Below are 27,749 nucleotides of genomic sequence, written 5' to 3' on the forward strand. Positions count from 1 at the left end.
TCATGTTTGTTTTGCTTCCTTCCATTTTCTCTAGGATAACAAGCATGCATTTAATTTGGAGTTAGAGAAAGCAAAACACATACACACTCTTTTGTTTCATTTGTCAGGATGTAAATTGTTTGGCAGGTTTGACAACAAAATATTTATTGTTATGTAGCATTTATGCAACTTTGTACCTGGGAGTAACTCTTGGATGGCCATTGGTTCAGTGCCAACTCATTGTGAGTGCCATGTGGGCTGTCTTTTTCTACAAAGAGGTGACATCTAGAACTGGAGCCGCCTTACTAATTGTATCATCCATTGTGGTGGTCTTAGGTGCTATCATGCTATCACAATTTGGATCAATTGGGTGACATACCAACTTATGATTGTATCATATGTCCTTTCCTTGTATTTTGTGATATACAATTATTTTCTTGTGAGAGTGTAAATAAAACATTCACTTTATATTTGTTTTTATTCATATGCTATTTTAGAAAATAGAAGCCCAATATTTGGGTAGGATATTGTGTAAAAAAACCTATTTATACTCCAATCCTGAATTATCAGTGTGAGATAGGCCATAACAATAACCGTAGAAGTAGAGCTTTCTACCATTATATTAGACTTAGTAATGATCACTACAACTAATTTTCGAAAACCTTATTAAAAGTTGAAGTGAAGCTATAAATTAATATGCCATGATATTGGCATATCTTTATTTGTAAAAAGTGACAATTATCCAACATCTACATGTAATTCAGTTGAAGTAATGAACTTTTATAGATTATTTTGTCATATCTCATTTAACAATAACAAAATCACCGCTTTAAACACATTTATAAAATCTGCCACCCTTGCAAATAAAAACCCATGAACTCAAAGTAGTTGTTGTTAATCATAAAGTAAATGATTACTTCCAAAGATTTAGGATTAGCGACCTATTGACCTTTCTCTTGCAATGCAATGCGGTAGAATACTCATCCTCTCAAATATTAATCCCCAAATTTTTATGTGTCCTAGCCTACCAATTTTGACCATATGTCTGTGTCATGACAAACTCGAGCTTGGGTACTAGAACATTGATGCCATAACAGGTAATTGAGAACTTATAAAACAGTAATCCTCCTAACTTAAGCATAATGATGAAAATGCTAAGCCATTGGAAGAATTTCCTATTTATGTTCTAGAGGCTAATCATACCAATAATAGACTTTAATCCATAATGAATATTGTGTATGTTTGATATGATGATTCTTTCTCTTAATTTCAATAGGCAAGAGCATGAAAACAAAAGCTTGCTTTGCTCATTTATTTACATTGACTTTTGTAAGTTTGTCAACATAATTTCATGTTTTATCTAGGGAAAACTAAAGCTTGCTTTGCTCATTTATTTACATTGACTTGTATAAGTTTGTAAACATAATTTCATTTTTTTTATGTAGGGAAAACTAGTATTACAATACAATGACATTGGTGAGCATAATGTTGTAACTTGAGAGTATATTGTAATGTACCCAATGCCCTCTATGCACCATTCAGGAAATGAGGTAGTTTTTAAACCACTAATTTTCTCCAAATTTGTTGCTTTTATACCATATTTGTGAATTCATATCTTGATACCTTTCCTCGTTGCCCTACTATTAATTAATTAACATACACTATAATGAAGGATTTATATGATAAAATTTAACCATTTAGTGGCCATGTCACCATAAATTTAAAATGCATTTTAACACTTGCATTAAGCCACACAACCCAATGTCCAAGTTCACAATCAAATTTTCCCTTACAATAGTACCAATCCATAATCCTCTTTCACCATAAATCTAAACAATCCAAGGAATGAGAACCCCTTCTTTGCTAAGCAATCTCTTAGGTTATCCAACTTCCCTTTAGGGCTTCAACGGACACTGGCCAAGGAATTTCATTGTTGGGATTCTCAATTTTAGTTGAATTCCTCAATGAGAACAATTACCATTGCATGAAATATTCATTTTCTTCATAATTCATAGAAGTAAATTGGCATATTTTTTGCAACAATTTTATGGACACCTGTACTCATAGATAACTTTCTCAAATTTCCCCAACATAATGGTACTTTGAGCTCTTGCAAATTTTCCAAATGAATGGAAATTCAAACTCCCCTAACAATTAAAAATTCGAGTTACCCCATTGATCGACAATTCATATTGGAATGGTAGTTTGAATAGAAGTGTCATTCCAACCACCTAGTCATTCGACTCCCCAACAATTTGAATTTTCTTTTGGCATGGCTAAAATGACATAGTAAAATTGACATGGCATGATGGGGTCATGTATCTCTATGTAGATCTCGCATACTTCCTTCACATGATTAATCCCTAGATTAGAATAAAATAACACATGGATTAAAAGGCAATGATTAAACAAGCTTAAGGACTTGGGATAAATTAAAATAATATTATCTTCTTTTTAGTCCCGTTGAGCCCCCTAAGGCACCATTGACTTTACCCTCTTACGGAGTCATAGCTCCTCATTTTTTGTCTTTCATTTTGCACGTGATGCATGTTAACAAGTGTGTACGAATTACCGTTGTTTGGCTTATAGCCATTCATCATAAATATATTTATATCATTGGTTCAGGGATCAAAACTAGAGTATTACGCATCCCTCCCCCTAAATTTTGCATCATTTTCGATGGACACTATCATTATGTACAATGCCAATGCTTTTTACACATTTTTTTTCGAAATAAGTGTGGATATGCTTCACACAGTGTTGTCCAACTCCCACATTGTTTTTCAAGGTTGTAGGGAGTCCATTATGTTGAAGAATGTAACTAGTTTCGGTCTTCATAATTGTACCTGAGTCATGATATAATGTATTTGTCTAAAGGAAGAAAAATATTTTTTTGTTATAAAAGTAATTGGCTTATTAAAGCATGGGTTTCTTGCTTGGGTCAATGGTCAATAGGTCAAAGCACCTATTGAGTGCCCTAGGATTTTTTTGTTGAGCCAAAGTCAAAGTTTTTATTTAAGAGACCCTTCTTAGGGCTCATTGTGTCGAAGACAAAATTATTTTATTGTTAAAATTAAATATTATTCCTCCTCCATCAAGTCAACCTCATGATCAAACCCGTCCACTTTGCAAAGGTCATATATATAGAGCATTCAACCTTGTGAAGTGACATCGAATTTTCATCATCTTTGATCCACAATTTCAACAGAAAGAGGAGTCCGATATAGAAGGAAGTTTTCTTATGATTACAGGACCGAAGTTTCTTATGATTACAAGACCGCAACTTCTTATGATTATAGGACCAAGGTCTCTTATGATTATAGGACTGAAGTTCTCTATGAGTACAAAATCAAAGTTTGTTAAAAGAATTCCAGGACTGAACTTATTTATGGTTGCAGGAGCCGAAGGTACAAGAGAATAAAGAGGGCCAAGTATACTGAAGAATTATTTGATGTAGACTTATGAAGAAATGAATCAGCAGATGGTTTGCTTCTTGAAAGGCTGATTTGATGGATGGAGGATGTTTTTAGTCTAAGTCAATTGGGTCTTGGTCATCTCAACTTGATAATACTAGTAGAAGAGTTTGATTGGGTTTTCCCCCTTGTTAGGGGTTTTTCTTTGGTTGAGTGCCTACATCTTGTGTCCCTTTTCTTGTGTTCGTGATCTTCATTTATTTTGGCATTTGTCTTGATGATGGATAGAATACTAATATAATGAAAAGAACTAAAAGACATCACAAGAACTTGTCAACTTAAGAGAAATTATTTAAGAATCCTAATCTAAATATTGCCCTAGATTTCTCAACATGGGATCAAAGCTTGGTTCATTGGCACAAGGGAAGTTAGAAGGTCACTACAATAATAAATGGCTTCAAGTCAAAGCAGAAAAGTTGTTTACCTACACCAAGCTCCTAGAACAAAGAAATTCTAGGCACATTTGTAAGCGCATTCCAGAGTGACTAGGACATGAGTTTGATCTAGAGAAAGAGAAGATTTGAGGAGCGTAGAGGCTTTGTTCCAGAGATACGAGAAGCTAGGAAAATAACTTTTTGAAGACCGAGAAGCCTGAAAAGAAGAAAGAAGTCCTGTACCCGAGTCATAAGGTCTGGAATCTCCATCACAGATCATAATTTTGTTGCTATATCCATCAAAGACCAAATTCTATTTAGAACATTGTGCTTCTTGGTGGTTGATCGAAACAAGTTAGAGGCGTATCTTTGGTGGACTAGAAGTATCCCTTGTAATCAGTTAAGGAAGCTAGAAGAACAGATTGTTTAAAAGACTTGTTGGCATATTCTTGGAATACCTAACGTGAAGCTACAACAACCTTAAGGACCACTGTTATCACTAAAAAGAGACCTGTGAATATATATATATATATATATATATATATATATATATATATATATATATATATATATATATATATATATATATATCACTAAAAAGAGTCTCTTTTATGCTGTTATATTGTTACTCACAAGTCTATTTTTAGTGATATATATATATATATATAGATAGATAGAGAGAGAGAGAGAGAGAGAGAGAATATGCCAACAAGTCTTTTAAACAATTTGTTCTTCTAGCTTCCTTAACTGATTACAAGGGCTAAGACGAGACCCCTATAAGAAGCAGAGAAGCTAACCTAGGAAGGATAGAATAATATATTGGGCTACTTGAGAGATCTATTCCAATGGTTATGGGAACTCTATCCATAGAGTTTCAACTGTGGATATGTACTGATTGTTTTCAAGTCCAGAAGATTGCATTCCTTTGGAGGATCAAGGCTGGAAAAACAGACTTTTTGTAATTATGGAGGATTGAGGTACGCAGACCTTGAGGTAAGTATAATTGTTTTCATACACATAATTTTCTAAACCTTATTAAATTAAAGTTTTTGAAATCTCTTTTGGTTCTAAGGTTTGTAATGTTGAAAATTGTTGAGAATCCTAGTTGAGAAACGTTAATCCCTCTCTATGTTTTCTACTAGTATGAGAAACCCCCAAATTTGATGTTTTGAAAGACAACTTTTAGAATCTTAAAGTTTAAAAATTCTAGGACTATCTCCCTTCATATAAAGTCTATGAAATCCCTAGTATTGTACTTGTATATTTTTGGTATTGCTTGTCAATAAATATTGCAGGAAGCAAAAATAAGGTAAGCATGCTGATCCTTGGACACAAGTTGACTCATATGGAAATATACCATGAAGATGCTAAGAGGGAGTCCTTCAATAAGGAAACCCTACAAGGTTTGTAAAAGGAGCAACTCAAGGTATGTTCAAAAGTTCACATGATTTATAGCTAGTCTTCCTCACATAAAAATGTATGATTATTTTGGAATTTACTATACATTACTAACTCTCTCATGTCTAGGTTTTTGAATCATAAGGATTCTTGTTAGGGTAATTAATCATTAGATTGAAACTACCCTTATCATACTATCTCTTTGATCATTTTTGGTGAAATCCTAACCTTTAGGGTTCACTATAAATCTCTAGCGTCTTGATGCTTATGGTATGTTGAGAATGAAACCCTTAGTCTACTTAAGGTTTGTTGATAAAGTTTAGAAAAACATTCTACTCTTGATGTTTATGGTTTATGAAACCCTGGCCTTTTAGGGTTTGTCAATAAGATCTAAATCAAATAATAAAATCCTAGATTTTAGGGCTTGGTGAATTTAGGTTTATGTCAAAACCCATGTAATAGTCAGTCTTAGGAATGAAAACTTGGGTGTATGAGCTTTCGCATGATTGAAGTCCTAGTTTTATTAAATTTGTTGTATATATAATTTTTGAAGTTAGATATACAAGGCAATAAAAACCCTAGTACGAGATTTATACAAGAGTGAATCCCTAGATATGAAATGTTAATATGTTAACTTGATTGTTGATATCTTTCATTAATGAAATCTAGGGTTTGTGACAAAACCCTATTAAAGCTTGACATGAAATTCTAGGGTATAATATTGAGAATGTAGAGTGTTATGATTGGATTGCTAACTTGATTTAGTAGCTGATATGTAAGGCTTTAAGTCTCGATGATGGAATCTAGGGTTTATGACAAAATATCCTAGCAAGTTGTTAAAGTCCAGAACATAGAAGATGTAAACTTCGTTGCCTATGAACCTAACTAGATTTAGGTATTTGATGTCTAAAACTTGATTATTTTGATGCTTCCATTGTAATGACATGATTTTGATATAGTTGAATTCATGCTTTTGTATATTGTACTTGGTTGTACTTGCTATTAAAGATTTGCAGGTACATAATCTTCAAGATGTTGAAGATGCTGATAATTAAAGATGACTCGATAATACTAATGAGCACGATGGAAAAATGGAGATGATGACATTAAAATGAATAGATGATCTTGTTGCCATAGAAAGGATGATGTTCCTAACTTTGAAAAATTGAAGTTATCTAATGTTTTGATGATGCAAAAAAGAGAGTTTGTGTGGCTGAAAGAAGAAAAATTGTTGATGGACTTATTCCCTCGTTAAGAAGAAACTTGGACAAAGGAAAGGTGTATATTTCCCTGGTTGAGAGGGGACTTGGTTGATAAGTGAATCTCTTCAAGTTGATGACTTGATATAAAGATCATAAAGATGATAGAGATTGGAGAATAACTAAAGCACTATAGACAGGTTGTTCATGATTGATGTAGTTGCAAACAAAACTTGGTTACATTGAAAAGTGATGAGGCTAAGTTTGGTGCTGCTGGCAAATTGAAGGAGGCTACCAATGAGATGTATTTGGATAATATGATGATGATTTAAGCAACATCAGAATAACTAAAGACACCAAAGGTTTGTGCTATATCTATATATATATATATATATATATATATATATATATATATATATATATATATATATATATATATATATATATATAGATTGAAAGTTTATTATTGATTGGGATTGTAATTGTGCAGGATCTCTCCATAAGAAAGTTGAACGTTTGAAGCATGCTTGGATTGGTGGATATATCTAATTTAGTTAATAAGGAGAGATGAAGCATGTTGGGGTGTCAAGATGCTTGGGAGGACATCTGGTTGGCATATGTGTTGATGTCCTGATCCCAAAGTAGGGAAGGTGGCATTGGTCTTGGAGCTATAACTTTGGATATGCACCTAGATCCATGGGTTGGTGTTAGAGTGGAAGCTTGATGGTAACTAGAGTGGTTGAAGCTTGGAACACACCTTAGTCCCAACTAGATTAGATACCTTTGTTAAGTATCTAATCTGTAGCACTATGTGTGTTATGACTCTTCATAGAGTATATCGTTTTGAGATCTTCCATGTACCTCTATATATATGTAATTATGAATACCTCCCTAGTTAAGAGGGAGTGTTGAAGAATGTAATTAGTGTCGATCTTCATAATTGTACTTGAGTCATGATATAATGTATTTGTCAAAAGGAAGATTTATTTATTTATTTATTATAAAAGTAATTGACTTATTAAAGCATGGGTTTCATGCTTGGGTCAATGGTCAATAGGTCAAAGCACCCATTGAGTGATCTCGGATTATTTTGTTGAGTCAAAATCAAAGTTTTTAAGTAAGAGACCCATCTTAGGGCTCATTATGTCAAAGAAAGAAAATTGTTTTATTGTTAAAATTAAATATTTTTCCTCCGCCATCAAGTCGGCCTCATGATTAGACTCATCCACTTTGCAAAGATCATATATATAGAGCATTCGACCTTGTGAAGTGACACCGAAATTTCATCATCTTTGATATGCAATTTTAATAGAAAGATGAGTTCGATATAGAAGGACATTTTCTTATGATTACAGGACCACGATTTCTTATGATTACTGGACCGAAGCTTCTTATGGTTACATGATCAAAGTTCTCTATGAGTACAAAATCAAAGCTTGTCAAAAGAATTGCAGGACTGAAGTTATTTATGGTTGGAGGAGCCAAAGGTACAAGGAATAAAGAGGGCCAGGTTTCCTAAAGAATTATTTGATGTAGACTTATGAATAAGTGAATTAGTAGATGGTTTACTTCTTGGAAGGTTGACTTGATGGATGGAGGATGTTCTTAGTCTAAGTCAAAAGGGTCTTGGTCATCTCAACTTGATATTACTAGTAGAAGAGTTTGACTGGGTTTTTCCCCTTGTTCGGGGTTACATCTTGTGTCCCTTTTCTTGTGTTCGTGATCTTCATTTGTTTTGGCATTTGTCTTGATGATGGAAAGAATAATAATATAATGAAAAGAACTAAAATACATCACACGAACTTGTCAAGTTAAGAGAAATTATTTAAAGAACCCTAACCTAAATGCTACCCTAGATTTCTCAACACATTGGACCTTTACTTGGACTATGATTTTTTTTCTAAGCACAATGACCTTCATCTCCAATACACACATTGGCTATCCTTGGAAGTCTCCTTTCGAGTACAATTTGATCAAAGCCCAGTCAATGACATAGTAATGCTCCTACATGTTCTCTTTCAACATTGCCACAAACCACATTATGAAATTTATGGTAGTGGGCAATGCAAACATGTATGCAACACGTTATGGTTCTATACAATATCTCAAATGGGCCATAACATCTGGGCTACTAGCTTAGTTCAACACTCCAATATTATGTTCTCTTGGTATTATACCTTTATTTGCATAACTATTTTTCCTATTCTATGGTACTTTTAAATTTTGTTTGGCCTTGACCATTTACTCTTCCATTTCTCGGACCAACTTTGGTCCAAGTACTGCTTTGTCTACTTGATTGTCCCAACTAATTGGACTATTACACTTTCTGTCGTACTATGTTTTGAATGGACTCACCTTCTGTGAAGTTTGATATCCATTATATTAAATGAAAATAATCCACCCACTTGAATTAGTTATCCATCCCATACATTCTTGACATGTCTTAAATCACTTGATTTACGCACTCAATTTTTACAATTGACTTTTTGCACTAGAAACCATGGAACTATGGTTAAGCTAGAAGTTGTTTTAAAATAATGCTACCAATTTAATGTCAAGTCCCACTAGCAAAATTGGTTGAGGATGGGCCTCGTCAGCAAGGCGACCTAGGATCAAACCTCGCGGGGGTTGGTTGTGCCCTGTGCTAGGGGAGGAGACATGCTAAAAAATCCAGTCAGCTAAGGGCTGGTGTTGCCCAGGTCGGGTGCGATCCCCTGGTGACTTTGACGGCTTAGATGCCCCTAGTTCACGATTCCTCAAGTCATAAGTCAGCCCTGGAGGATCACATACAACTTGACAAACAAGCAAAAATGCTACCAATTTAACGAGAACTATAATGAGAACAAGAACTATAGTCCAAAAAACCTCTATTTTTGTGCAAAAAACATTAAAAGACATCTCAAAATCGAAGAGTGGTGATGTTGTATCACACTTTTCTCAAGTTATAATTCTAGAAATTTTTAGCCATGGTATTAAAAACCTATTAAAATTGGCAACTAGGGCCAAACTCCATGTGGGTCATCTTATTTATGGCAACTGATATTTTTCTTGGATTCCTCTCAATGAGAGGTCTAGGATTGATCTAAATATCATTTGATTCCAACACGTATTTATGGAGATATGAATTTATTTGTATTACTTGACAATTTGCAAGGTCGACCAGTAAGTAAAACTGTGTTGCACGCCCCTAGCGAAACTCCAACGTGGCATATAAATAGAAGACACCTTGTGGCATTATTCACTCATTTCTCATCTCACATTCTTCTCTCTCCTTACTTGATTGGGTACACATAGGGAGCAACATCCCTCACACGTGTGGAAGGACAAAGTGATTTCTGATTAGGGCTGCGTTGACCGAGTTTGACTAGGGCTATAGAAAGATACTTTGACCGAGTTTGACTAGGGCTATAGAAAGATACTTTGACCGATGTTGACTGTTGTGGACTCCTCTTTGACTGTGGTTTAGGTGTGGCTGCTTCTCCTTGCCAAGCCGCAAATTTTGGCATGAAAATCGAGGTGATCTGACATCAGGTTTGACTAGCGTTGACTGTCAAAAGGTTGACTACAGATCTGCCTAGCATTGACTGAAGTTTGTCTGTAATTTTAGACTGTTTTGGGTTGACTCTTCTTGTTGTTGGACGCTGAGTTGACTAGGATATTGACCAAGCTGATTGGAGGTCAAATCTGAGTTGCTTGACCAGCTTTGACTTTGCTGGTTAGGGTTTTGCTGCTGCAGTGATAAAATTATAGAACTGTATATTTTTACTATCTCTCTCTCTCTGCTGAATTATTTAAGATTATAAAATAATTGATCAAAGGGTTTCCCCACATTGGGGTTTGTCCTTGGCTAGCTGCCACATCTGGTGTCTCTTGTCTTGGATTGTCTTTTGTCGATTTATTTATGTTCTATAAACATTTTACTTTATGTTAATGTGATTGCTAAACAGTGAAACTGACATTGGGCTAATAAGAAGAAATTGAAGTAAATTTCACTAAGGATAGAACATACCATAACTTAACATGGTATCAGAGCTGAGGTGAAGACAAAGCCCAAGCAAGAGCAAGAACAATCACCGAAGATTGTTGGAAAAAATTCTTAAGACTTCATATGCTCCTCATCGCACTTCCCTGACGAAGACAAGCTCCATGAGAAGTTTGACTATTACGGATGGAAGATATCTCTCGATCTGACATTGGAAGAGCAGGAAGTGTTGGACTATGTGAGAGGCAGAATTATTGAGCCTCCATCAAATGCACCGGTTGTTGCAAGGAACAAGTGGACAAAGGGTAAAGTCAAAGCAAAGAAGATCATTTAGGATTCTATTGACAAGCGCCTGGTGGCCTATGTTTCTGAGCTGAACACCTCCAAGGAGATCTATGATAGACTTGGTAGCTTGTTTAAAGTTAGTGATGCAAATCAAGTTTTCTTCCTAAAAAATAAGTTGAAGGAAATTAAGAAGGGCAAAGATGAGAATATGCAATCCTACTTCTTAAGGATCACCGAGATCAAGAATGATCTTCTATCGATTAGGGAAGTCATTCCTGATAGGGAATTGACTATCACAACTCTTGGAGGGCTTCCATCTGAATGGTATGTATTTAGAACCACTCTTCTCAACAATAATGTAATTCCAAGATTTGAGGAATTGATGGCACACTGCATTCAAGAAGAGACTAGGATGGAAGAGCAGGAAATCCCTGCATTTAAAGGCAACCCCACTACTTTCTCCTCTCATGCTAAAAGGAGAAATAATTCTGGGTCTAAATCCAAAGGAAAGGCTAGATCGAAAGGTGGAAGGAAGGGAAGATGTTTCGTTTGCAACAAATTCGGTCACTATGCGAGGGAGTGTCCAAATAGAAAAGACACATCTCATGACGATGATCAAAATCACTCGCGCGACAATTCCAACCACAATCAAATGAATGGCAGGTTCAATGGCAGAGGAAAGAGGAATGCCGAAAATCAAGGAAGTGGTCAACCCTCCAAGGAGGCAAGAAAATCCAGGTATGAATCTAAAGTTGTTAACAATAAGAAAGATGAATATTATTTGATATCGGCCCTCTCTACTACTTCTCCTCCAGACTCGTTGGGAAATTGGCTTATTAATAGTGGTGCCTCAAGGCACTTCACTGGTTACAAGGAAGCTCTCTCTAATCTGATAGAGAAGGAGACCAACCTGGAGATTATTCTTGGAAACAACTCCACCTATCCCGTGAAGGGTGTAGGGAATGTTACTCTTTAATTAAATCAAGGTAACAAAATTCATTTGCAAGAAGTCCTATATGTACCTGATCTCAAGAAGAACCTGGTGTCCATTTCGGTAATGGAAGACAAAGGCTACAAGGTGGCCTTCATCGATGGCAAGGCATGTGTGTGGAAAAAGAATTTTAAAGATGCTTTCACTCTTGGGTTTCAAGTTGACTTTTTGTATCAAGTCGGAGGAAGTTCGTTGGGAGTCATGTCTTGTGACACATCTCTCCAGTCTGAACTATGGCACCGGGGATTTTTCCACCTTCATTATAAGGCTCTACCCGATGTGAGACAAATGGTGACAGGGATGCCCGAGTTCAAAATAGAGCATGAAGGTGTATGTCTGAGATGTGTTGAAGGAAAGCTCAAAAGGGGACCATTCCCCTCAAGCCATAGCAAGGCCTCCGACATTTTGCAGTTGGTTCACTCCAACATATCTGGTATGATGCCTGTGAACTCTTTAGGAGGATATTTATATTATCTCACTTTTATAGATGACTATTCTCGCAAGACGTGGATATACTTCTTGAAAAATAAGGATGAAGTGTTCTCCTGGTTCCATCACTTCAAAGCCTTGATTGAGAATCAAACCGAGAAAAATATCAAGATCTTAAGGACTGATAATGGGATCGAGTATGAATCCCATGAGTTCCATGACTTTGCAAAGAGGCTGGCATTAAGAGGGAGACCACTATACCATACACTCCTGAGCAGAATGGTGTGGTGGAAAGGAAGAACCGTATGATTTTGGAAGTTGTTCGTTCCATGCTCCATGATCAAAGACTTCCGAAGTTTCTATGGGCCGAAGCTGCAAACACCATCGTATATGTTCAAAACCGATGCCCTCATCAAGCATTGGATTCCAAGACTCCCGAAGAGATGTTCACTGGTAAGAAACCTGATGTCCCTTATTTTAGAATTTTTGGAAGTCTCGTATATTTTCATGTGCCGACAAAGAAAAGGAGCAAATTGGGTGCATCTGGAAAGAAGGGAATCTTTGTGGGCTATAGCGAAAATTCTAAGGGCTATAGAATCTATGTGGTTGGTCAAAGGGAAGTCGAGATTAGTCATGATGCCACCTTTGACGAAGATATGGCTCTTAGCAAGGTTGACAATCTTCCTATTCTAAGGAAAACTAAAGAAGCTGACATTAGGAAGCCGAATTAAAAGGAAGATGAGACGATGCCCGATGTGGAAGAACCTATGGATCCTATTGATCCCCCTCCGCAAGAGCCTTCCTCTTCTAGGAAGAGGCCCTCATGGCTTATGGGGACACTTGATGATGTCGAAGGACATATTGCACCCGAAGGGACTTTCCGTGAAAGTGAGAAGCCGACCAGGTATCAGGGATACTTGACCATTATGAGCACGATTATTCAAAATGAGTCTTCATCATTCAAAGAAGCCGTGAGGCATCAAGTATGGAAGGATGCTATGAATGAGGAATACGAGTCCATCGTGAAGAACGATGTCTAGGATGTGGTCCCCAGACCCCAAGACAAAATAGTTGTCACCTCGAAATGGCTTTACAAAATAAAGCATGGAGCTGATGGAAGTGCTGAAAAGTATAAGGCTCGTTTTGTTACTCGTGGATTCTCTCAAAAGGAAGGTATAGATTATGACGAGTTATTTGGACCTGTTGCCAGATACACCACCATCTGCTCAATCATAGCCCTTGCTGCTTCACAAGGATGGAACCTACATCAGATGGATGTCAAGACTGCATTCTTTCATGGTTCGATCAAAGAGGAAGTCTATGTGGAAGAGCCCGAGGGATTTGAGATTCATGATAGGGAATCTCACGTGTGCAGGTTGAAGAAAGCCCTCTATGGGCTGAAGCAAGCACCCCGAGCTTGGTATGAGAGGATTGATAACTACTTGATGAAGTTGGGATTCACTAGGGGTGAAGCCGATCCAAACCTTACTTTAAGGTTGAAGATGATAAGCCTCTCATACTGATGTTGTATGTTGATGACCTCTTTCTGACAGGTGCAAACCCTTTCATTCACAAATGTAAGAGGGAGTTGGCTTCCGAGTTTGAGATGAAGGACCTAGGACTGATGCACTATTTCCTAGGGCTAGAAGTCTCGTAGAAGCCAGGGGAGATTTTCCTATCTCAAGGAAAATATGTGGTGAGGATATTGGAGAGATTCGGTATGGTGGACTCAAGCTTGTGACTACCCCGATGGATCTTGACCTCAAGATGTTAAGCGGTAGTGCTGTCAGACCTACTTTGGGAAATGCTACCGAGTATCGTCAACTCATAGGAGCACTGATGTTCTTGGTGAACTCTTGTCCGGATATATGTTTTGCTGTCAACACATTGAGCCAACGTATGGTTGAGCCTCACCACTCACATTGTATCGGTGCCAAGAACCTTATGAGATATCTTCGAGGCACAATCACTCATGGGTTGAGATACATTGCCGGAGATGTGAGGCTACATGGGTATACCGATGCTGATTGGGCAGGCAATGTGGTGGACCGAAAGAGCACTTCCGAGTGTTGTTTCTCTTTGGGATCTGCCTTGATATCCTAGATGAGCAGGAAGCAGAAGTCGGTGGCTTTGAGCACCACTGAGGTAGAGTACATTGCTGCGAGTATGGCCTCTTGTGAGGCTGTCTGGTTGCGGAATCTCTTCAACGAGCTATTTGGATATACAATGGATATTACCATGATCCTTTGTGACAGCCATAGTGGGATTCGTTTATCATAGAATCCCATATTTCATGATCGCTCCAAACAGATCGATATCAGGTATCACTTTATCTGGGATATGGTACAACGATGAGCAATAAGGCTCCATCATATCGGTACAGATGAGAAGGTTGCCAACATTCTGAAAAAGCCCCTGGGAGACGTCAAATTCTTGACTTTCCAAGAACAACTTGGAGTCGTTAAGAGGCCCTCTTATGAGGATCTTGTATGATGCATGCATTGAGGTCTGGGAGCTCCGGGGGGCTTGGGGTACTTCTTGGAGCGACAAGTGACCATAGGGCGACTCACCCTCCCCTAATGGTGTGTTGTGTATAGGGTGAATGATTCAGCCTTCCCCTGTGATACCCTGTGGCGACTTATGGACAGGATGAGTGGCTATCGTGTCGAGGCATCCTACCCATGCAGTTTGGGACTCGTGGGAAATACCTCTCATTTGGCGAATGAGTAGGGAAATGGGGTTAGGGACCATAGTAGTATCGATGGATGCATCATGTATCTACCGTACTCCCTATGCTAGGATAACTGACATTGATGCGGGATCAATTAGAATTGACTTTGGGTCAATAAGAGTGATATAGCTCACTCTCTCTTGGAATTGATTTGGGATCAGTAAGAGTGGTATGACACACTCTCTGGAACTGACTTAGGGTCAGTAAGAGCGCTATTGAGTAATCTATTTTATCTGGGACTGACTTCGGGTCAGTAGAGGATGGTATTATACATCCTCAATCATTTCTTCTTCTTCATAGTTCAGCAAAGCAAAGCCGAGCAATGCAGGGCCGTGCATTTGATGGCAGAGATAGTACTAATGGGCAGATGGATTAGCAGATGGAGTTCTCCCTAGTTGAGAGGGAGTGTTAAAATTGGCAACTAGGGCCAAACTCCATGTGGGTCATCTTATTTATGGCAGCTGATATTTTTCTTGGATTCCTCTTGATGAGTGACATGTATTTATGGAGATATGAATTTATTTGTATTACTTGACAATTTGTCAAGGTCGGCCAACAAGTAAAATTGTGTTGCATGCCCCCAGCTAAACCCCAACGTGGCATATAAATAGAAGACACCTTGTGGCATTATTCACTCATCTCTCATCTCACATTCTTCTCTCTCCTTACTTGATTGGGTACACATAAGGAGCAGCGTCTCTCACATGTGTGGAAGGACGAAGTGATTTCTGATTAGCTTTGCATTGACTGAGTTTGACCAGGGCTGTAGAAAGATACTTTGACCAACGTTGACCAACATGGACTCCTCTTTGACTGCGGTTTAGGTGTGGCTGCTTCTTGGCAGGCCACAAATTTTGGCACAAAAATCAAGGTGATCTGACCTCAGGTTTGATCAATGTTGACTGTCAAAAGGTTGACTGTAGATCTGCCCAGTGTTTACTGAAGTTTGACTGTAATTTTAGACTGTTTTGTGTTGACTCTTCTTGTTGTTGGAGGCCGAGTTGACTAGGATATTGACCGAGTTGATTGGAGGTCGAATCTGACTTGTTTGACCAACTTTGACTTTGCTAGTTAGGGTTTTTCTATTGCTGTAATAAAATTACATAATTGCATATTTATACTATCTCTCTCTCTCTGCCGAATTATTGAAGATTATAGAAGAATTGATCAAAGGGTTTCCCCACATTGGGTTTTGTCTCTGTCTAGCTGCCACATCTGGTGTCTCTTGTCTTGGCTTGTCTTCTGTCGATTTATTTATGTTCTATCACCATTTTACTTTATGTTAATGTGATTGTTAAATAGTGAAACTGACATTGGGCTAATAAGAAGAAATTGAATTAAATTGCACTAAGCATAGGACATACCATAACTTAACAAAACCAAAATCATGATCACAAAATACCATAAAATTTCAAAAAAATCAGCCATAGTGATAAAGATCAAATAGCATGACTTTGAACAGTGTTTAAACTCTAACATTTTTCATGAGTACAAAAAAACTTAAAATTTCAACATTTTTCAATTACTCCATTATAAACTAAATATCATGATTATAAATATGTTAAAAATCAACACCTACATTAAAGAGTCATTCTATCTAGACCAATTTTTTCAAAGGCTAAAAGTATAGCTCTTTTGAGATCTTAACCTAAGACAACTTGAACTATTTTCAATGGGGCAATAAAATTGCAATACTTTTAAACTATGACTTACAAAATCATTATTAATGTACACAAAATTATGAAAACACTCTTAAAAAGTAATATAATACAAATGTTTTTATTTTTATTTTTTAATTAAAAATATCATTTTTTTAAACAAAATAAAAAATTAAGAAAAATCAATAAAATTTTTATTAAAACCAAAAAAGTTAAAGTTAAAAAGAGAACAAGTAATCTAAAATACATTGTATTTTAAAAAAATAATTAAAAATGAATATAAAAATAATAATAAAATAAATAAAGTCTAAAAATATTCCTATATTAAAGAAACAAATAATTAGGGGAAAAATATTAAACAAAATAATTAGGAAAAAAAAATCAATTTTTTTCGGGGAAAAATAAAAAAATACATTTATTAAAGATATTTTTCAAATTAAAAAACTCAAAATAAACTATAATGAAAAATGTAATGGAAGTGATAAAAAAAATTAAAACACACATAAAATAAAGACATTAAAATTTTAAAATTAAACAATTATATTGAACAAAATAGAAAAATAAAAAATATAATAAAATATAAAAGCGTTAAATTAAAAGAAATTGTATATCTATCTATCTATATATATATATATATATATAAAATAAAAAATAAAAAATTTAAAAGCGTTAAATTAAAACAAATTGAATATATATATATATATATATATATATATGAAATTAAAATTTTAAAATTAAACAACTATATTGACGAAAATAAAAAATTTAAAAATATAATTAAAAGTTGAAACATATTCCATTAAAATAAATTGAAAAGAAAAGATGTAAAAAAACGAAAAACAAAAATTATAAAATAAATTGAAATATAAAAGAAAATTTAGTTAAAAAATAGAAAACGAAAACATATGAAAGAAAAGCTAAAAAAATCTTGTCGTGTGTGGGGGAGTGTGATGCTCGGGATCGACCCTCCACCTATGTGATGGCCCTAGCTGCCAACCTCTAGCAAGCTAGACATGCCACATGGGCGAAGGGGTGATGTTGAACATCACCCTTGCACACACAACACAAAACAACATCACCAACTGACATCTTCATAAAACAAACTCAAAGCCCATTCAAAAATTTCTCCTTCTCTTGTTAATGTTGTTGGTCATTCTCGACTCACAAGTAACAATAGTCAGAGTTGATAAGTGTAACTGTAGAGGACAAGTTTTTTTTATTAGAATGTGGATGCATTTGGCATTAGAGAAAAATTCGTAAGGGATATTTTGTGAACAGCTTAAAGGAATGATCTTAGTAAGTTCAAAAATTTATTGTGAAACCCACATTAATAAAGAAAAAGTGGGGATGCTCCCTTGAGGTGGTGTTGTTCCAAAAGGTTTTCCACATAGAATGACAACTCTTCCGTATACTAGTTGACATGTTTTTTGTAACACCCCAACTCGATCCAAGGATTGTAAATATCATGTACATATGAAACTTAGGCTGGTGAGTTGGTACATGTTAATTAGGATGGTGATTCAAGGATTACTTTTGGGGTCAGTGTGCTCATGTGCATGTGTGTTTCTATATTTTGTGGCTAATGTGTTGAAGGAAATGTAACTAGGTTTGGTCTTCATAAATGTACTTTTGACATTTGTACTTATTCAAGAAAATAAATATTATTTTATAATACATGTCAATGAGTTTCTTGCTCATTGAAGTAGGTCTAGCACATGTCAAAGTGATACAGGCGAGTCAAATAGTCAAGAGAAAATATTGAAGGCCTTAAGGGCATGTTACACCATGTTGTTGTAGTGGCTACAACCACCCTCCAAAATTTTGGCCTCCACTAATTTTGAAGCCTCTTTTGAAGAGTTTCACTTGATGACTGCACACACTCGGGTTCACTCCGTGAGCTCGTGTGAGTCTTTACAGTCGCCTTGCTTGGTTATTGCACTCAAGTCTCTGCATGTTGGTGTCTAAATCATGCGTGCGACCGTGTTCTGGTTATGCTCAAAGTCTTTGCTTCGTATGCGATTGTTGTGTTCGCCATGAAGGCATCTGTCGCACTCACACACAGAGTCATATTCACTGTCGCGCAAGCATCGTCTCGATCATGAACAATCAATCACAAGTGTCACGCTTGTTTCTTGCACCATCAGTTAGTCATGTTGAACATGTGTGTTCGGATGGTTTGGTCATTTCATCGTCAAGTCATGCGATTGTGTGTCTGTATGATCACCTATGCATCTTTTGACTATTCACACACTTAGTCATTTTTGCTGAAGTTTTGACGACCAGACTCCTCATTGACAGCTGGACCATCACCCTGCTTTCGACTCGATCGATTGTCAACCAGAACAACGTAGAAGCACCAAGCTAGTTCTTTTAAGTTGTTTTGCCTGCAGGCAATTCAATCAACACTCATGCTGGCCACCCGGACAGTTGAGCAGTTGTTCATCTCAGAAATTGTGCAATGCTCATGAGCAGGCCTCTCGCTACCCATCAATTAGCTCAGCTCAGAAATTGCGTAGAGATGATCAACAGGCCGACCTCCTGACCCTAATGCAATTTTCCCAGCTAGCAGCTCCCAACAGCAGACTGCCAGTTCCCTCCAGGAATTGCGCAATTTCTGCTGCCAGTGACTGAGCAGCCAACTGGCAGTTCCCTCTGGGAATTGCGCAAGTCTAGCTGCTAGTGACCTTAGCAACCAACTAGCAGTTCACTCTGGGAATTGCGCAGATCTGGCTGCCAATAACCCCAGCAGCTAATTGGCAGTTCCCTCTGGGAATTGCGCAGATTTGGTTGCCAGTGACCCCAGCAGGCAACTGATAGTTCCCTCTCGGAATTGCACAGATCTGGTTGCCAGTGACCCCAGCAGCCAACTGGTAGATCCCTCTAGGAATTGTGCAGATCTGGCTGCTAGTCTGCCGGGCAGTTCCCCAGAAAAATTGTGTAATCCCTGCCTATTGACCCCTCATGCAGCCCGACCCCTCTGGAAAATTGTGTAAATTTGGGTGTCTAGCCCCTGCTAACTCTTCGTTGCGGAAAATGTGCAGAGCATGCCTACCTTGCCTTCCAGCAGCCCAAACTGTTCCTCCCAAAATTTGCGCAATTTTTCCACCCAGCCGAGCTAGACCTTGCAATCAATCATTGTCGACTCAAATCATCTGTCTCCATCTCTTAGTGACTCTTGCACAGTTTTCATCAGCAATTGCCTGGAGCCATCATCCCGCATCACAGCCCTGCTTCCTTTCCTGGTCACTCCCATCTGAATGATCATGTGTCATGGTAGACTAGGAGGTTTTGGATTTGATGTCGTCTCGCCATGAGTGACTGTAGGTATAGGTACACCCACAAACATGTCAAGACAACGAATGAGATGAATGAAGGGAGCACATGTAGAAGGACAGGTTCACCAACATATGAATGAACGTAGTGTGTGAAGCGGACGAACAAACGAAACATGCGAAGTGGATGAACGTGACGAAAATGCACCTTCGCAAACAAGTGACCTTGTCAAGCCTTCCAACATGAAAGCAAGGAACAACATGTTAGAGGTTCATCAAGCGAACCAAGGACCATCGAAGACTCCGTGCCCTTCGCCATGGAGAGGTGAAGCTATGATACACCATGAAGACATCCATCACTCAGCAGCACTCTAGCTTGACATGCACTCCAGAAGCAGCATGAATGTACCAATTCGTGAAGGCAGTTGGACTAATCCCAGGCGTACAGTACCTTCCACACGCATCTAAGAAGTCGAAGGCCATTGCCACAAGAGTGGTTGTATCATTGGTGGAAGAAACAATCCATGCTACTCTTGAAGGGTTGGAAGAAGCTATTGAAGATGGAGAGGAACCTCCAATCTTCTTTGAAGAGGAACAAGACACTCTTGTGATCTTGGGATCGAACTCTAGTGTAGGAGGCGGAGGAGAAGGCAACGAAGGAAGTGAAGGCGGAGACGAACCAACAGACTTAGATCCGGAACCATCAGATTCAGATAGAGAGGAAGAAGACGAAGAGGATGAAGAAGACGAAGAGATGGCTGACCCAAATCTTGAATGGATGACTCAAGGACCATTGTCTCTCCTGGATGTCTTGCACAAGATGCCGAAGCAAGCGGAGAGAATGAACATCAAGTTTAACCTTGATACGCGGTGAAGGTAGAAGACCACTTAAACAACTTCTACCTACAACTGTAGACCCTTGAGGTACGTTATGACGATGTAGCATGTAGACTGTTTCCATGTACCTTGGACGGCCAGGCAGCTGCTTGGTATCACAGCCTTCCACCCAACTCCATATAGAACTGGGGTTCTTTCAAACGTATGTTCCTTGAAAAGTTTGTTGATGACAAGACCCTAGCCATGCTACTCAAAGAACTGGGAAACCTCAAGATGGAGGGAAAAGAGAAAGTGAAATATTTCAATAAGAGGTTTACCCGTATCTTAAACAAGTTTGCAGCAGACACCAAACCTCATGACTCCATCATTGTCGACTATTACACATCTGTAGTGACAACCACCATTGCATAGTTTGTTAAGCGAGCTCCGTAGCCAACACTGTTAGAAAGAAACGAAGAGGATATTGTTGTTGAGAAGGACTTGCACGCCACTGGAGACATCAAGGATGACGAATCAACGAAAGACTCCAAGGATGCGAGCAGAAAGGCCCAAGCAACAGCGAGCAAGGGCAGAGACAAGGAAGCAATTGATATTAAGACCCTCACTCGCCTTGTCAAAAACTTGACCACTTAAATGTCCAAACTCAAGCAACAAAAGACGAACACATTCATGAACAGTCATCTGCCCAGACAGAGACAAGCAAGCAATTCATCAACCGGTTCATCAAGCAACAACCGGTTCGACTCCAGATCTGCGCAGAAGCCTATGTTCCAACTCGATCAGTGCGCTAATCCTAAGTACTGTTCCTTCCATGAAGAATTTCATCCCGAGAACTCTTGTTCAGATTGGAAGCGAGTTGTTACCTCTGTTTATAGTCATACACTTGAGGTGGATGGCGATGTACAGGAGCGACCCGAAGACATTGATGATAATGAAGAGGTTGCACCTGATGAAGTACCAAGTTCTGGGCATGTGGTGAATGCATACCAATGCTCTCAAGTAGTCTCAAAGACAAATACTGAGAAGTAGCCCCACAAGCAAAATGATCGATACAATCTTAGGAGTAAAGGAGCTCCCCCGACACTTGAGGAGATGCAAGAGAAAGTGAGACGACTGATAAAGAAGGTCGATCCACTAGCTGCCTGAAAGCAACAAACACAAAGCAAGTCTGGAAAGACAACGACGGATAAGAACACATCTGTGAGCAGCAAGTTGCAGAACAATCCGCTAGACAACACAAGCATCCTTTCCGCCCCGGACACCTCGGTGAGTTTAACACCTTTTGATTACAACATAGTCAATGACATGAAGAAAACTCGAGCGAACATCAGTTTGTTCGAGTTAGCCAAAGTCCGGAGCCAGCGAGATATCCTGCTGCGCACATTGGGACAAACAGAAACAAACAACGTGACCTCTACCAGCAAGGGAGCATGCACACCTCCCGGATCACTGTCCACTGTGCTCAACACACTCCGGATGGAAGAAGCAAACTCAAGTTCCCCCCCATTCCTGATTTCATTCGAAGTTTTCAACTACAATGTCGACAACTCACTGGTTGATTCTGGCGCGACAACCAATGTCATGCCACTCTCCATTGCTAAGAATATCAATGCACAATGGAGATAAACATCCGCGAGAATCATCCAACTTGATAGAACATCAGTACTAGCCATTGGTGAACTACGAGACGCGATCATCTGACTATCCCATGATAGTCGAGTCCACCAGTGCATCAACATAATTGTTGTGGACATACCGGAAGCATACGGTCTGCTGCTTAGCAGAGACTGGTCCAACAAGCTAGATGGGTACTTTGCTACAGACCGGTCTCACTTGTGGATTCCGTTCAAGGGAAAATGCAACCAAATCTGGGTGTTATCCGAGAGGTATATGAAACACAATGTCACTCCTCTTAACGGCGAGAACGAACCATTGGCCTTCGCAGAACTCATGTTTGGCAACTGCTTCTTGGAAAAAACATTGGAGTGTTATCTTACACGGCCAACCCCAACCTCATCAGACAAGCAGTTGGGACTCCTTCCTCGCCCAACTGATGATAATGAAACTTGTACAGTTTGTTTTTCTAATAGTAGCAGTAGTAGCAACAATGGTAGTAGCAGCAGTACCAACATGCCAAACAGTCCATGTACAGACAAGTTGTGGACCATGAGTCTTGATAAATTAGGAATGCATGATGACTCAAGGACTAAGTGCATCTCAGTCATAAAAAAACAAGGAACTATGCACGATTTCAAGTTGTTTGAAGTTCGAAGTCATAACAATGATGCTGAAGCATTCATGCTGAACACGTGAAAAATCAACACTATGAACAAACAGAGCAACTTGGGAATCCACCATGATCCGAAGATGGCTAATCTCGGTACAAGTTACACATTGCAACAACGACCAATCATTGATCGCTTGATTGAATAGTACCAGGATGGGTCTGTACGAGTAGATGATGACCTGAGTACCCATTGCACCCGAGCAATCCAACATGAGATTTCAGGTAAAGGAGGAGACAAGCCATTGCAGCTAAGAATAGGTAACACATACATGTTGTTTGTTCTCCTTTTGCCGAAAAGATTGACTAACATTTTAAGTGTTTGGATTACTTGCAAAGTTCATCATCATACTTGGTTTTCTAATTCAAATCCTGCACGTAAGAAATCTGGGAAGATCCGCTTACACATTGACTTCAGAAACTTGAACCCTTCCTGGAATAAAAACAACTACCTCGTGCCATCATCCGAGCCCATGTTGCACACAATACCTGAAATAGTGGTGTTGTCTTCAATTGAAGGTCTTCCGGAATGCCACTGGGCTCCGATAGTAGAGCCCGATGGACCAGCACTGGTCCACGAGAAAATTGACTCACACACCTATCATTTGCAATCACTTGATGGGAGGATTGATAATCTTCTTGTCAAACGACCAAGTCCTCAAACATTATTTTAGTAGGTTGGGCCGCGCCCGTGCCTTGTACATAGTCTGCTTGCTACTTGTTGTTTCATTTGGTTTGTTTTGCTTATTATATTTGCTTTCGCTTTGTTTTATTCTGATTACTATTTTTGTTCACGCGCATTTTGTTTGTTTGATATATTACTATTTTTGTTTCAAGAAGTAAGTGCTACCAACTACTACGTTCTGGCTTTTGAATAGAGTATGTGGCTAAAATTTGAAGAGACTTGTGACACTGCAACACTTGACTAGTCTTATGTCCATTTTCTCTGTGCTTGGTTACAACCTTCGGCCGATTAAGTCCTGACGGAAAATACAAACCGTCTGTAAGGGAAGCTTTGGTCCAACCGTGAACTTGTGTCCACACTGGGAAGCCCCATGCCTGTACTCAACCTTTTGCTCTGTGTGTTGAAGCTAATCCAATTAGTAGAAATAGAGAAGGGGAAAAATCTAAACGAGCAAACCTATGTCAGAGGTCTTACATGCTTCTCTGAAGGAACAACCTCTTTTGCTCTCAATAAGTCGGGATCCCTCTTCTGCCCCAAAAATAAATAAGTGCATATGCACAGTTCTCTTAAAAAATACAATGGCGGAAGAAGAGAAAGGCTCTCTGCACAGAGAGGTGAAGCATGCAACTCCACTGGGGTACTAACCAGGCTCGCTGGCAGTGGAGCAATGTGTGTGTTCCTGCGTGACTCCGTTGGGGTACTGTCCAAGCCTGCTGGCAGCGGAGCAACACCAGAGATGAAAACTTATACTCTGAAAATCTTCAACTCGCAAACTAAACTACCCTTCCCGGATTCAAAACATTGAGATCTAAGCTGAACTTTTGATTGTGTTTGACTGAGTTGGAAAAGGGTGAACCATGTATGTCCATGGGGTAAGTGGGGAAACTGAAGTAACCTGCACAACGATTCAATACTTCCTGAAAGACCAAGGCCCTATGCTAGCAATGAACTGAAACAGAGAAGCTAGAGATCTACTAGTGTGTCGCCAAGTGTTATAGCGGCTACAACTACCCTCCAACATTTTGGCCTGCACCAATTTTGGAGCCTCCCTTGGAGAGTTTCACTTGATGATTGCACACACTCGGGTTCACTTCGTGAGCTCGTTTGGGTCTTTACATTCGCCTTGCTTGGTTATTGCACTCAAGTCTCTGCATGTTGATGTCTAAGTCATGCTTGCGACCGTGTTCTGGTTATGATCAAAGTCTTTGCTTCGTATGTGATTGTTGTGTTCGCCATGAAGGCATCTGTCGCACTCACACACATAGTCATATTCACTATCATGCAAGGGTCGTCTTGATCGTGAATGATCAATCACAAGTGTCACGCTTGTCGCTTGCATCGTCAATCAGTCATGTTGAGCATGTGTGTCCGAATGGTTTGGCCGCTTCGTCGTCAAGTCATGCGAGTGTGTGTCTGTATGATCACCTATGCATCTTTCTATTCTTCATACACTTAGTCATTTTTGCTGAAGTTGTGACGACTAGACTCCTCAATGAGAGCCGAACCATCACCCTGCTTTTGACTCAATCGATTGCTAATCAAAACAACGTAGAAGCACCAAGCTAGTTCTTTCAAGCTATGCAGCCTGCAGGAAATTCAATCAACACTGACGCTGGCCATCCAAATAGTCGAGCGACTGTTCATCTCAGAAATTGCGTAGTGCTCATGAGAAGGCCTCTCGCTGCCCATCAGTCAGCTCAGCTCAGAAATTGTGTAGAGATGATCAGCAAGCCGGCCTCCCGGCCCTAATGCAATTTTCCTAACCAGTGACTCCCAACAGTAGACTGACTGTTCCCTCCAGGAATTGTGCAGTTTCTGCTGCCAGTGACTGAGAAGCCAACTGGCAGTTCCCTCTGGATATTGCGCAAGTCTGGCTGCTAGTGACCCCAGTAGCCAACTAGCAGTGCCCTCTAGGAATTCCGCAGATCTGGCTGCCAGTAACCCCAGCAGCGAACTGGTAGTTCCCTCTGGGAATTGTGCAGATCTAGCTGCCAGTGACCCCAGCAGCCAACTGACAGTTCCCTCTAGGAATTGCGCAGCTCTAGCTGCTAGTGACACCAGTAGCCAACTAGCAGTTCACTCTGAGAATTATGCAAATCTGGCTACCAGTGTACCGAGCAGTTCCATAGAAAAATTGTGCAATCCCTGCCTGCTGACCCCTCATGTAGCCTAGCCCGTTCCTCTGGAAAATTGTGCAAATTTGGCTGTCTAGCCCCTGCTGATTGTTCGTTCTGGAAAATGCGCAGAGCATGCCTGCCTTGCCTTCCAGCAGCCTGGACTGTTCCTCCCAAAATTTGCACAATTTTGCCTCCCAATCGAGCTAGACCTTGCAGTTAGTCACTGTCGACTCAGATTACCTGTCTCCATCTCTCAGTGACTCTTGCGTAGTTTTCATCAGCAGTTTCCTGGAGTCATCATCCCGCATCACAACCCTGCTGCCTCTCCCGGTCACCCGGATCCGAATGATCATGTGTCATGGTAGACTATGAGGTTTTGGATTTGATGTCATCTCGTCATGAGTGACTGCAGTTACATGTACAACCACAAACATGTCAAGATGACGAATAGGATGAACGAAGGGAGCACATGCAGATGGACAGGTTCACCAATGGACGAACGAACGAAGCATGCGAAGTGGATGAACGCGATGAACATGCACCTTCGCGAACAAGTGAGCCTGTCAAGCCTTCCAACATGAAAGCAAGGAACAACATGTTAGAGCTTCATCAAGCGAACTGAGGACCATCGAAGACTCTGCACACTTCGCCATGCGGAGGTGAAGCTATGATACACCATGAATACATCCATCACTCAGTAGCACTCTAGCTCGACATGCACTCCAGCAATAGCACGAATGTAGCAGCAATGTCATGTCAAGTCATGTCGAGTTAAGTCATGAGTCATGTTGCCCACATCTCCACTATGGGCTTGTTGTCAATTAATGTGATGTACTATGGAAGTCCAAGAGACCCACTTGTTGAAAATACAGTCATGCAAGTCGAAGAGTCATGGAATTCGAACGGTCATGAGGGTAGTCAAACAGCCACAAGGGTCAGTTTCACCCTTGGTTAAATACCCCCCTCATTTGTACATGAAAGGACTTTTCACCTCAGCTCCTCCCACATAGCCAAGAGATTTTGTAATCTTTTCTTTGAGGAGTAAGTAGTGGCTCCAATGCCTCGCTGACGGGGTTAGTGATGTATGGTGTAATGATGTGTTTTGGAACTTTCGCTTAATTCAGAAGCGCCTATTAATAGGCCAACACATTTTCATACATGTATGGTATTTATTGTAAGACTGATCTTTAACACTTGTAATGCATGTTGCTTTAACCATTTGTTCTACATTTGAACTGATTCATTTGTTGTAATGCATCATCTATTAATGGGAATGTGTTGTATATGTTGTTAATGTTGTCCCATCCGTGTCGACTGCTCTGTTGGACATCAGACAAACCTTTCACGTGAATCTTGCTGCAATCGTTGCACTCATCTCAGAATGATCTGTGAGTGTTGTACGTGTTATCTTACCTTGTATGTTGTGACAACCACATCCGAGTGGACTGCTCCACCAGAAGTTGTGCATGTCCTTTCGTGTTGTGTGTTCCTAGCCGAGTTGGGACTAATCCCTTTCAACCTGGAACTCACCTTCACTCTCTTCCCCTCACAATGAAAGAACCATTGACACAAGTACACTTACACTCACCAGGCACGCGAACCTCACTTCTCGAAGACAAAGCGAACCACTCTCCTGTGCTGACAAGCAAGAGTTGAGGAAAATCCTTGAGACAATGGCAACTAGGCCATCATACCGGATGAGACTCCCACACCAAACGGTGTGAGGTCTAGTTGGGACTTCATACCAGGGTGATCCCTTGAATGTTGGTGGGTCCAGCACCGTCAACACATGTATAAATATATATTAAGGCAAAGGGAAAACCTCTAAGCAAAGTCAAGTCTACTCCCATGCTATGGCTCCTTCAAGCATGTTACACTACCATAAAGGCTATTTGCAAACTGCTCAAAGTCGGCCTACAAACAACCCTCAAAGTTGGCATAAAAGCAACCAATCAAGTCGGCCTACAAGTCGGTGTAAATGGAGGGAGAGTCCTCTATTTATAGAGGTAGTCCACTCTAAATAGAACACATCAATTGTGCTCTGAAATCGGCAAG

The 27,749-nt window shown here is 39.4% G+C and overlaps 1 protein-coding gene across 9 annotated transcripts in view; it reads left to right on the forward strand.

Moving 5' to 3' along the window:
- The window catches only part of LOC149235884 (uncharacterized), a 363,269-nt gene that overhangs the window by 259,957 nt on the left and 75,563 nt on the right, over positions 1 to 27,749 (forward strand). For 5 of the 9 annotated variants that reach the window (XM_089372264.1, XM_089372265.1, XM_089372262.1 and 2 more), the window contains one exon: positions 158 to 463. The exons of 1 other annotated variant lie outside the window; for it this stretch is intronic. In XM_089372264.1, coding sequence (XP_089228390.1) covers positions 158 to 353 — 196 coding nt within the window. In that variant the 3' untranslated portion in view covers positions 354 to 463. Of the gene's footprint in view, positions 1 to 126; positions 464 to 1,424; positions 1,545 to 27,749 lie in introns of those variants that run through there. 3 more of the 9 variants (XM_089372272.1, XM_089372271.1, XM_089372270.1) reach the window with 3 other exon arrangements.

The sequence above is a fragment of the Pinus tabuliformis genome, chromosome 8 (assembly GCF_031772625.1).
Source record: "Pinus tabuliformis cultivar Carrire ecotype Pingquan chromosome 8, CPIR1, whole genome shotgun sequence".
Taxonomy (NCBI): Eukaryota; Viridiplantae; Streptophyta; class Pinopsida; order Pinales; family Pinaceae; genus Pinus; species Pinus tabuliformis.